Source organism: Thrips palmi, unplaced genomic scaffold (assembly GCF_012932325.1).
Source record: "Thrips palmi isolate BJ-2018 unplaced genomic scaffold, TpBJ-2018v1 HiC_scaffold_5, whole genome shotgun sequence".
Lineage (NCBI taxonomy): Eukaryota > Metazoa > Arthropoda > Insecta > Thysanoptera > Thripidae > Thrips > Thrips palmi.
Window position 1 is genome coordinate 4,263,689 of NW_023144632.1, and position 12,139 is coordinate 4,275,827.

At 39.0% G+C, this 12,139-nt stretch overlaps 3 protein-coding genes across 4 annotated transcripts; 1 reads left to right on the forward strand and 2 right to left on the reverse strand.

Moving 5' to 3' along the window:
• Positions 1-724: 724 nt before the first annotated feature.
• Positions 725-2,123, reverse strand: LOC117651306 (leucine-rich repeat-containing protein 57). Of its 2 annotated transcripts, none has more exons than XM_034395189.1 (2): positions 1,909-2,123; positions 725-1,787 (listed from the first exon to the last, which is right to left on the reverse strand). In XM_034395189.1, exon 2 carries the CDS (start codon positions 1,694-1,696, stop codon positions 980-982), a length of 717 nt encoding a protein of 238 aa, XP_034251080.1. In that variant the 5' UTR covers positions 1,697-1,787; positions 1,909-2,123; the 3' UTR covers positions 725-979. The 2 variants fall into 2 exon arrangements, with proteins under 2 accessions (XP_034251080.1, XP_034251079.1); XM_034395188.1 differs by having other exon boundaries at positions 1,873-2,123.
• Positions 2,124-2,206: 83 nt separating this feature from the next.
• On the forward strand, positions 2,207-8,467 carry LOC117651300 (pre-mRNA-splicing factor ATP-dependent RNA helicase PRP16). Its single transcript, XM_034395177.1, has 21 exons — positions 2,207-2,569; positions 2,657-2,831; positions 2,920-3,218; positions 3,297-3,441; positions 3,519-3,644; positions 3,757-3,869; positions 3,975-4,189; positions 4,301-4,486; positions 4,557-4,874; positions 5,230-5,472; positions 5,550-5,696; positions 5,781-5,991; positions 6,067-6,285; positions 6,368-6,527; positions 6,612-6,762; positions 6,880-7,051; positions 7,163-7,304; positions 7,378-7,538; positions 7,752-7,906; positions 7,977-8,194; positions 8,286-8,467. The coding sequence occupies exons 1-21, from the start codon at positions 2,419-2,421 to the stop codon at positions 8,365-8,367; spliced, it is 3,789 nt and encodes a 1,262-aa protein (XP_034251068.1). The 5' UTR covers positions 2,207-2,418; the 3' UTR covers positions 8,368-8,467.
• LOC117651301 (TATA box-binding protein-associated factor RNA polymerase I subunit B) lies at positions 8,409-12,119 on the reverse strand. The gene is made up of 12 exons (XM_034395179.1): positions 11,800-12,119; positions 11,610-11,721; positions 11,344-11,539; positions 11,105-11,267; positions 10,874-11,031; positions 10,577-10,717; positions 10,273-10,505; positions 10,005-10,203; positions 9,702-9,901; positions 9,473-9,612; positions 9,254-9,393; positions 8,409-9,164 (listed from the first exon to the last, which is right to left on the reverse strand). The coding sequence occupies exons 1-12, from the start codon at positions 11,884-11,886 to the stop codon at positions 8,459-8,461; spliced, it is 2,475 nt and encodes an 824-aa protein (XP_034251070.1). The 5' UTR covers positions 11,887-12,119; the 3' UTR covers positions 8,409-8,458.
• Between the last annotated feature and the right edge of the window lie 20 nt (positions 12,120-12,139).

Below are 12,139 nucleotides of genomic sequence, written 5' to 3' on the forward strand. Positions count from 1 at the left end.
GTCCGAGCCGGTGGCCTACCTCGCAGGCGTCACAAAGCGCTTCAGGCAATGAGGGCAGCTATCCCAGACCCACACGGTGAACAAGGGCGGATCCAGGGGGGGGGGCGATGTCGCGAAAGTTGCCTACCCTACCTACAGGGGTAATGTGCGAATTTTTGCGCGACCCCCCCCCCCCCCCCCCCCCCCCCGGATCCGCGCCTGACGGTGAAACAGGGCTTGTATGGCTTCAAACGGAGACGTGAGGACTAGGCAGCAAAGTCCATTGGGTCTGAGGTCGGTTTGCCCACTGGGAAAATTCGGCGCGCGCACCGACGCGGTCACCTCGTCTGAGTTATTGGCTCTAATCTATTCGTGTGACGATGATGGGCAATGAAAACACTCCACTCAGTTCTTACCGTAAATAAGATATCAATAAAAGTGCATTTGAGTGTATTTCATTTTTTTCTTTTTTTAAGCTTAGCACTTTTAAAAAATGCAGTGCTAAAATTTAAAATACAGTACAACACAATATCAAAGGGGACAACATGAATAAATACAATGTGAAAGTAGCACAAATATCTATGAACACACTGGGTAAGCATAAAGAAGAAATAGAATAACAGCATTTTGAGAGCTACAAGAATATTGTGTTAGGGGGCTTTAATCGCTGACAAGCTAAAGATATAAAGGCGTAAACATGCTTTCGAATCTGAAAAAATGTGTTGAAGCTATTTTACAAGCTGGGATAAGCAAAATAATCATAAATATTAGAGTGATTAAAAAAATAGAGTGGAATAAAGTATATGATCGCTAAAAAAACAAATTATTATCACCATAATAAAAAATCTGGGCTGGTCCCTTTCTGAAGCATCTTGACTCAATAATAACAATTGTAATGACTTGGACTCCTGTGCCTCAATCAATTGGACAGATCCATGGACATATCAAGTACCAAATATTGAACACACAGTAGCCTGAAAAATAGCATTCATTGAATCTTCTAGAACATTTTCTTCTTGACGGCAGTATACCTTTCCATGTATGCATCATAGCCCTCAAGGTTCATAAATTCTTTCATTTCAAAAAGGTTTCCTTCTAGTGCAATCATTGATATGGAAGATTGAGTGAGAATGGCATGTGGAACAGCTGACAGTTGTAAACAATTTTCTTCCAGCCTCAGAGTTTTTAAACGAGGACAACGAGCTATACAATCAGATACAGATCGTATTTGGTTTTGATTCAACACAAGTTCTATTACATACAGGCTTTCGATGCCATCGAGAATCTCACTTATTTTATTTCGTGACAAATCCAGAAAGTCCAAATGCTTAAGATTACACAACATGGTAGGGAAAACTGTAAGAAGGTTGTCTGTTATTTGCACTTGCTTCAAATGCTTAAGTTTAGCAAGAGATGCAGGCAATGATGTAAGTTGATTATTGCTTATATTTAATGTTTCCAATTTCACTAAATTACCAATATCTTCAGGTATGCTCACAAGTCTATTACTTTCCAAATTAAGCTGCTTTAAATGAATGAATACTCCTATTTCTTTGGGTAACGAGGTAAAATGATTTTCAGAAAAATCCAGGACACGAAGTGTTTGTTCTAAGCACTTCACTGTCTTTGGAAATTCCGTTAATTTCCTTTGAGATATTTTCAGGACACCAGTTTTGGAGGCAGTTTCATATTTTTGCTTCAAAGCCGTGTTCCCCATTGTGAAGTGATTCTATTTCCTTCTGTTCCCGATGCTCCGGGTGATGACCGTGATGACAGAACAACAGGTTATGACAATGCATACAGAGGACCTGAGCAGAAGCCACAAGGATTAGTTTTGATGGTTTTGCTACAAAGATGGCAAAGACATAATGGAAATATAGAGAAGATACTTGCTTTCGATAAGAAAGTCAATAAACGCGCAATATTCACCTGATTCTCAGGGCACCTAACAAACACCCTGCCAGGTCAAAACATCAGCAGACGCTACATGCCAGAAATGTGTTAGTGCCACACCCCATCCGTTGTCGACAATGGGGAATAATGATGACCAATAGGCTAGATTCGCTGAAACATGATTGGGTATCTTTCTGTATAGATATGTTCTGCTGTTGCCAGCCTGCGTGACGTGCTCGGATAGTTAAAAATACAAAGAGTACTTTTCCTTTTTTACTCTATTTGTTGGTCATACTTTTCGCTATCCCTGTTCATGAAAAATTTCTTGCGCGCGGTCTGTTTTTATCGGCCTCTTTTGTTTTTGTTAAGGTTATGATTCCTTGTACTAACAGAAACAAAATCGTTCCTAGAACGTTTCTTATACCTTTTCGTCGTATCCTTATACTAGACAACTTACCTTGCGAAACCTCGAGATTGGGTGGCATACTTTCAATTTCAGGATTGATTGACCCCTTCTTCCAGTCAAGTGTCAAGTGTTGAGTGGAAATGGACGATGATGATGGTGTTTATCATCTGGCTGCGCCAGTGGCCCAACAAGGAGGCCTCATCATCAAGAAAAAGAGTCAGGATGGAGGCAGCTCTGTCTTTAAAGTTCCAGAAGTGAAAAAGTCACTCTTAGGGCTTGATAGGTTGGCAGGTACATGCAATGTCAACCGCTTCAAATCTCCATTCATTGATATTGATGGTTTACCATGTTGTTTCTCATGTAAAACATTTATTTCAGCTGCTCGCCGAAAAGATAAAGAAGATGATCAAGATGACAGAGCTTTCAAAAGATCCAAAGTGATGTCATATCAAGAGGGCGACAGTGATGAGGATGATAACACTGATGATAATAATGGAATCGAGGGACGCGATGTCATGGATAAATCAAAATCATCAAAACAGAAACTTGAAAGGTATTGTTTCTTTCTCTCCTCCATTTAGAATATTTCATTTCTTATACAACTTTAAGTGTTTGTTATTAACATAATCTGTGCTCTGCAGAATTTATCGATCTTCTGGTGAAGAAACGCCAACTCACACAGGAGGTTTGAGTGATGCTGCTCGAAACCGTTTGGCAGAGCACACTGCCAAACGAGAAAGAGGGATTCATCTGACATCAAAGGGTGATGACAATGAGTCACATGATGATAAACAGACAAGAGAAAAATATCAGAAAAATGAGAGGGATAAATATCGGAACAAAGACAGGCATAGAGAAAAAGATAGGAGTAAGGATCACTACAGCAGAGATAGAGACCGGCACAGACAAAGGGATAGAAATGACAGAAGAGACCATAGAGGTAATGGAAGAACAAAGTATCTTTTGCATACTTGAGTTTCTTGTTTAACTTAACTTGTAATTAATTTTGTTGCTGTAGATAGTGAGCGAAGTCAAAAAGGTGACAAGTCTCAACGCAGTGAGCATGAACGTGGCTCAAGCCGTTCCCGAGAATGGTCAGAGACTCCACGCTTCCGTGATGAACCTCGTACACCTTCTTTTAACGTTAGGGATAGTCCCTCCAGGTATGTGATTTTATGCATTTATCCTTGAGCTATTCAGGTCCTAGATGTTAACTTAGCCTCTGTTTGTAATATTCCAGGTCTGGCTGGGATGAAGATGACCCAACTCCCGGGCGCAGATCAAGTTGGGATTTGCCTACCCCCAAAGTCCATAAATCAAGTGACTCTGATTGGTCAGAAAGATCTCATAGAAGGAGAACAGACAGGTAATGCATTCATGTTCATCCAAATTAGAAAAAAAAATCACAAAAACAACAACACATTTTAAGTATCTAGATGCAATGTTTCTCTTAATTCCTTCTCCTCTTCCCTCAACAGACCAGATCGTAAAGATCGTGCAGATGAGACACCAAGGCCGACTCCTGCTCACAAATTCAATACGTGGGCTAAAGACCGCAAAAAGACAGGTGCCACTCCATCTATTGGTAAAGGCAAGTATCATGTTAAGTAATTCTCCAATTTTCAGGATCTGATTTATTTATTTATTTAGTTTTTGGTAATTTAAATCACCATGCTCCTTTCTCATGAATTTTCAGATGATGGCATACAGTGGGCCCAAGACGAAGACAAAGCGCTATGGGAGGAGGAACAGAAACGGCTGGACAGAGAGTGGTATAACATTGATGATGGCTTTGATGATACCCAGAATCCCTTTTCAAACCTGAGTGAAGAATATACAAAGAAAAAGGAGGAACAATTAGAGCAACGTAAGAAGAAGAGAATGTCAGCCCAGCAGAGGCAAATAAATAAAGTAGGAAGAAAATTTGACCTTTGTCAGATTCAATTTTAAATCTGATATGTTTGGTGTCGTGTCTTGAACAATCTCTTATTTCTTGCTTTTTTGTTGTTTTGTTTTATTTAGGATAATGAGCTTTGGGAACGAAATCGGATGTTAACGTCAGGTGTTGTTCAGTCTGTTGACGTCGATGAAGATTTTGAGGAGGAAAATGAAGCAAGAGTGCATCTTTTAGTTCACAACATTGTTCCTCCATTCCTTGACGGTAGAATTGTGTTCACTAAGCAACCAGAGCCTGTTGTTCCTGTCAAGGTATGACTCAGATCATTCATTATCAGATAACATGTTAAATGTTCAAATTATTATTAATCTTCTCTTTCAGGATCCTACTTCAGACATGGCTCTTACTTCAAGAAAAGGCTCTGCCCTGGTACGCACCTATCGGGAACAAAAGGAACGGAGAAAAGCGCAAAAAAAGCATTGGGAGCTAGGAGGCACTACAATTGGTAATATAATGGGTGTAAAGAAGAAAGAAGAAGAAGATGTAGGGATGGGAGATGACGATCGTGCCGATTACAAGACGGAGCAGAAGTTTGCTGATCATATGAAGGATACTCCAGCAGCCTCTAGTGAATTCGCTAAGAAGAAATCAATATTACAACAGCGCCAATACCTTCCTGTTTTTGCTGTGAGACAGGAGGTTAGTCAAGATTTCTTTTTGGTTAAACACCTGTTTTTTTTGTTTTTTTTTAAAAGAAGGGTGACTTTGGCTTGCGGGGAACTTTGACACAGCCTATGAAGTACCATTTCTGTTAACTGTTTATTTGATCAAGAAATCTTTCTTAGTGAGGGAAAGCCCTGTACAAATGTACAAATACCATTATTGTGATCATTCAAGCATTAATTTGGTTTGTTTGGTATTACTGAAGGATATGAAGATTATCATATGGTCATTGTATGTTTTTTGGTGGTTTTCAAAATCATCTTGGCATGCCAAAGCCACTCTTTCAGTGCCTCAATTCACTTAATGAACACTTTTTTTCTTCCCTTTCTAGCTTTTGAATGTTATTAGAGAAAACAATGTGGTTATAATTGTTGGAGAAACTGGGAGTGGAAAAACTACTCAATTGACTCAGTATTTGCATGAAGAAGGGTACAGTAAATATGGCATGATTGGATGTACACAGCCACGTCGTGTTGCAGCAATGTCAGTTGCAAAGAGAGTGTCAGATGAAATGGGAACTGGTCTTGGTCAAGAAGTTGGCTATGCCATCCGATTTGAAGATTGCACTTCTGAGGCAAGCCCTTGTTTAAAAGCTCAATGCCTGAATTAAATTTGAAGATATTTAAATAATAATTTACTATTCAATTTCAGAAAACGGTAATCAAGTACATGACAGATGGTATCCTACTTCGAGAGTCGTTGAGGGAATCAGATCTTGATAATTATAGTTGCATCATTATGGATGAAGCTCATGAAAGATCACTGAGCACTGATGTTCTTTTTGGTTTATTAAGAGAGGTAATACCAGAGAGAGGTAATGTTATCTTGTTGCTTGTAGTGAAATAGAATTTAACTATTTTGGACTCAAAACTTTTCTTTCAGATAGTAGCAAGGAGACATGATCTTAAGCTTATTGTCACATCAGCTACCATGAATGCAGAGAAATTCTCAACTTTCTTTGGAAATGTGCCTTCTTACACCATACCTGGTCGCACATTCCCTGTTGATGTACTCTTTAGCAGAAATCCAGTTGAAGATTATGTTGATGCAGCTGTGAAGCAGGCATTGCAGATTCATTTGCAGCCTACAGTTGGTAGGATTTAATGGACAATGGGGTCATAATATTTATAATTTCTTATTGATACTGGAACAAAATCTTTTCTTGCAGGTGATATTCTGATTTTCATGCCAGGTCAAGAAGACATTGAAGTAACTTGTGAAGTCTTAGCTGAGAGATTAGGAGAGCTAGAAAATGCGCCTGCCCTTTCTATACTTCCAATTTATTCTCAATTGCCTTCTGATCTTCAAGCAAAAATTTTTCAAAAGTCCCCAGAAAATATACGGAAGTGTGTTGTAGCCACAAATATTGCTGAAACCTCCCTTACCGGTAACATTTTGAATTCTTTGTCAGTTATGATTCATTTTTAATTGTGTATAAATAATAATTAAGTTTGTTGTTTTTGCTACAGTTGATGGCATAATTTTTGTTGTTGATGCTGGCTACTGCAAGCTGAAAGTTTATAACCCTCGAATAGGTATGGACGCTCTTCAAATCTATCCCATTAGTCAGGCTAATGCTAATCAACGCTCAGGCAGAGCGGGTCGTACTGGCCCTGGACAGTGTTACAGGTATGCAGCCATGTAGTTCAATCTTTCAGGCCCTTGTTCTGGACCACATTTGCACATAAGATTTTTCTGTTAATTTTGTTTCAGATTATACACTGAGCGTCAGTACAAAGATGAACTTTTGGTAACAACAGTGCCTGAAATTCAGCGCACAAATCTGGCAAATACTGTCTTATTATTAAAATCGTTAGGAGTTCAAGATTTGTTACAGTTCCACTTTATGGACCCACCTCCCCAGGTTTGTGTAGTTCATCATAAATCATCTATTCTTTTTATTGAAACTTATTTTCGAAAATACAAAGACTAAATTTTATTTTATTTTATCATTATTGTTTTTGGGGCGGCAATCCTATAGGACAACATTTTGAACTCCCTCTACCAACTGTGGATTTTAGGCGCCCTAGATAATACTGGGACACTGACACCATTGGGGAGGCAGATGGCTGAGTTTCCTTTGGACCCTCCTCAATGTCAAATGCTGATTGTGTCTTGCCAAATGGGTTGTTCAGCTGATGTGCTCATCATAGGTAAGTTCATTCCTTTGCCTACCTAATATTGTACACAGGGAAGAAACTAGCTCATGAAAGAAGAGAGGAAGAATAAATTAAAAAAATTCCTTACATTATCTTGATTTGCAGTGTCAATGTTGTCAGTCCCCTCCATATTTTACCGACCGAAAGGGAGAGAGGAAGAAGCTGATGCAGTTAGAGAAAAGTTTCAAGTTCCTGAATCAGACCATTTAACATACCTTAATGTGTACAACCAATGGAAAACCAACAAGTAGGTTTCAATGTATTATCTGTTTTTTTGCATTTTTATCTTATTCTCAGTAATATTATTCATTCTCCTCCAGTTATTCTGCATCTTGGTGTAATGAACACTTCATTCACGTCAAGGCCATGAGAAAAGTCCGGGAAGTGAGACAGCAGCTCAAGGACATATTGGATCAACAGAAGTTGGATTGTGTTTCTTGTGGAACTAACTGGGATATTATAAGAAAATGTATCTGTTCGGGTAAGCTTCAATTAACCTTATTTATTATTTATCATAAGTGATTAAAGTTAAGAGTTCACATTCAAGCAATTGTTTCTTGTACTTTTGATTTTCCAACTGCCCCAAAGACAGCAATCGTTTTCCCAAATTTGTTATTAAAAAATAAGAAAATATAAATTAGAGTAATTCTCCCTTTAATTGTGGAAAAAGGAAATAAAATGATTTTTGTTCCAGCCTACTTCCACCAAGCTGCACGCCTGAAGGGTATAGGAGAGTATGTTAATAGCCGAACTGGAATGCCCTGCCATCTACACCCTACATCAGCATTATTTGGAATGGGTTTCACTCCAGATTATGTTGTGTACCATGAACTCATCATGACTGCAAAGGTAATTTAAAGGGTCTGTGCTAAGGAATGTGTCTGTTCGTTCGTGGAATGAATTGCTTTCTCCTTTTTAGGAATACATGCAATGTGTCACAGCTGTGGATGGCCAGTGGCTTGCGGAATTGGGGCCTATGTTCTTCTCTATCAAGGAAACTAATAGATCAGGACAAGCCAAGAGACGCCAAGCACAGCAACATTTAGCTGATATGGAGACACAAATGAAGCAGGCAGAGGCTGAAATAATTGCACGCAAGGAGGAACAAGAACGTAAATTTCTTGCCACTCAACGAAAGTAAGGACTACTTTTTATCATATCAGTTATTGTTTCCATTGTCTAGTTCAGTCAGTTTGACCAAAATAACTTGTTTCTCTGTTTGTCTAAGGAGTGACATCATTACTCCAGGTAGTCGTGAGCCAGACACCCCAGCCACACCTAGGAGGACTCCTGCTCGGTTCGGTTTATGAAAAATTGGACTTAGTAAAGAAAAGAAAAATGCTTGACCAAGCATTGTATTATATATTAAATGCTTTATTGGTTAATGAATTACAACATTTATCACCAACACTTTTTTAAATACTTTACATACTGCTCCTTTCCATACTGTTTCAAATTGTAGTTGGACCCAATGGACCCAGTTGCTTTTAAATCATCAAAGCTGGCTAGATCCATATGCATTGCTTCCAAGTTTGAAACTTCTCTGTATAAAAGTGATGGTTCCATCTCCAACAATGAAGCACATTCTTCAAGCAAGAATGCAAATGATGCAGGCAGTTGTCTCTTGTAATCTGTGTATCTGCCTGGGAAACTAGTTTCACGTACATCAGCAAAGTGTAACATCCAATATTCCGTGTGGGGTGTGTGCAGCATGTTCTCTTCGTCCTCATTGGAAAATTCTTCGTTTGAGGACTTAAGAACTGTCTTCTTTTCCTTCATTTTGGATTTGATGACCTTTTCTGGAGCACAATCTGTCATTTCAGTTATCATTGGCAAAGGAACCTTTTCTGTCCCATCTCCAACTTTAGGATAAACGATGGGTTTGTGGCACTTGTAGTTGCGTTTCTGTCCAGTGAAATGGGATGTTTGTGGTATGGTGGGGTTGAGCTGACTTTCATTTTCGTCCAAGATCAATTTGACACGGTAGAGAAGAAGATTATTGTACTTCCAATGTCGTTTCTCAGGTGCTGGATATTTGAGGTCATTGACTCCTGATCCACTGTGTAGCCCCACACGCAGGCCTTGCTGCTGAGCCCATTCCACATAACTGAGAAAAAATCCAAACAAACAATGTATAAATGTAATTCCATGACAGGATAAAAAAAATACTTTGCAAAAAGAAAGCATTATTTGCACCTTTCTGGATGTGTGAGGTAGTCAACCTTTGTGCTCGAAAAATTTTCTGCCAACATGTCAAGATTCATTCCCCTCACGGTATGGCCCCACTCTCCAGAGGCTGAGTTGAACTGTCCGTCTTGACAGGCTTTTATCATAACCTGAAGATTTTTAATTTTAGTAATTTAGTAATTTTAGTAAAAGGGTAGAACCAAACAAAGACTCTTTCGGGAAACATACCTTTGTGTAGTCAGATAAAGGGGATATACTGGGAGGAAAAGCAATCGAAATGTCATTGGATTCACTCAAAGGATCTTTGGACACAAGTCTTGACAAAATTTGTTTGTGTGTTTCCATCAATAAAATGGTTTTTCTTGTAGCTACGATTTTAAAAAAACAAAGGGGAAGGAATTTTATCAGTACTTGAGGAAAAGCCACTTCAGTACTAAGTACATGCGACCTTACTTACCATACTTAGTATCTTTTACATATTTATTCTTCACCAAAGATACGAGAGGTCTTATGTTTTGAACTGCAGATGTAGGCAACTTGTTTTGAAGGGCTGATCGATCATGCAACAGCATCAAAGCAGTTTGGCGAAGGGTAATGAACTTCACCCAATCATCCCAAACAAACAACTTTAAAGATCCATGTTGAGAAGCTATCAGTCTGTAGTAATAAAAGTAAATAAGAAAATGGGTGATGACAGATTTGCAAAACCGAACGGTTCCTTTCTCTTAATAATCATAAAAAAAGGAAGAATGGGACCCACTTATTCATTCTTCTTGCCACTTTGGAGTTGCGATTTTCAGTGCAGTCATCCAAGCCAAATAAAATCTTCAAAGCTACAATTACATGTGCCATTGCTATTCCCTCCCAGTTAGGGAGCTTCTCTCTCACTGTCACGGTAGCAGAATTTTGCATTTTGGGCAAGAGAGCAAGTAGCCGAAGGGCTATTAAGCATATCTGATCTGAAAACAGGAAAATAAAATTTAGTTCCATGAAATGGACAATTACCTGCAAAATTCACTTGAACGAACCAGGAAGATTCAGTTCTGTTGTGTAGTGCCTTATCATATCCTCTAGGCATGGTGCTTTCAAAGCTTTAACATCAATAAAATTGCCAAGCTGCTGAGTTCCTTCAAGAACCCAATGATATGCAGTGGGGGGAACCTGAGCTCCAAAGGTTGCATAAGTCTCCCCAATTATTTTTGCCTCTGGAGGAAAGAATTTCCACAAATAACTGTATGACACATGGCCTTCCCACATCCATCTGTAAATCAAATTAAGAGCCTGACATAGTTGTAGTATGGTAAACACAAGGCCAAAAGCCAAAGCCTTTACCTGATAAGATCACTCAGCTTAATCTTGCCACCTGTCATAAGAAGTCCAAGGTAGAGAATGGCAGGGAGTTTGCCTCGTACTAAGACACCAGGGTGCAGATAATCAAAATTATCTTTAAACTTCTCTCCAATTTCACTTAATCTGTAGACCAAACAATTAAAAAACTCTCAAAAATTTACTCAAAAAGTGAAAAATCTTTGGGCACCAAAACAGGAAGAGTGAGTGAAATTCCCTGCCAAGTAAAGTTTAACAATACACAATTTAGACATTTAAACAGGTTTATGTTGCTTAACTCACTGTAAACCCTTTTGTTTTTTCTCCTCACCCTCCGGACACTCATCATCATCATCTGGTTTCCTTGCGGATAGCATTTCAAGTGTTACATCTGTCAAGGATTGACTAGCTAGAGACATCTCGTGCATTGTTTTCTCATAGTCCATTTTGATAGCGACTCTCTAAAATATACAACAATAATGAAAGTCATTTATCACACTCAAATGAAGTGCAGTTTTATGTTTATACTCTTACTTTGCGCCTAATATTCTTTTTTCTTAGATCTTTCCCAGAGTCATTGGTATCATTTAATAAATCATCATCATTTTTTTTCTTTTTGTGTTTCTTTCTCTTGCTTTCCTTCGCCTCTTGCTGCCTGGCTTTTCTTTCCGAGTAGCCATAGATGATTTCAGCATCCCTGCAAAACATAAAATTGTAGCTAAGATTTTCTGATCTGAACCCAGTCTTAGATTTAGGAATGACATTCAACTTACTGATGTTTGTAGTTTGGGCCTAATTTGGGAATAGCAGGTTCTGTCTTAGAAGTAAAAGCTATTTCGAGCTTTGCCAGATATGCAACCCAAATCCGTAACACATATTTTTTTAAAAGAGGATCTGCTCCTAAACTGATCAATTCATCTACTAGTCCAACCAAAGCGAAGTTGAAACCTTCCCATGTTGTTATATTTTCTGGAATAAAAAGAAATAGACAGATTAACGATGCAACCATACCATTTTCTCATTAAGGGCACGAATTTACCCTCAACAGCCACAGGTGATTTAGTTCGACCAGTTGAAGATCTTTTTCGTTTTCCTCCAACTGGTTTTCCCACATGATCTCCATCGATTTCATGTACCTCCTCTCTAATGTCCTGCAATCATTCAAAACGTCACAACAATTCAAACACCTAGGAGATACATGTGAAGTCCGTGAAGGCAGCTCAACGTACCTGAGATTGAGTTTGACATTCTGAGCAGTAATAAAACCCCGACTCGCAAACAAAATCAGTGCCAGAACACACAGCACACACGGGCATCTTGGTATCTAGGTTAACCTAACACACCACGTGTCGGGTGACAAACCACCAAAGAAATTCAAATGCAAAGAGGGAACTCTCTTGAGGTGTAGACTAGATAAGTCACTCCATCATTGCTAGAATTGCTAAACGGTCAGCAGAACACGGTCAAAGGTACAAAAACACGACACTCGAGTCGCTCCCGCCTCCACGCTACTCGCAGGAGACCACTACTCGCACTCCTCACTTATTCGCAGGTTGAACCTCCCCTCCT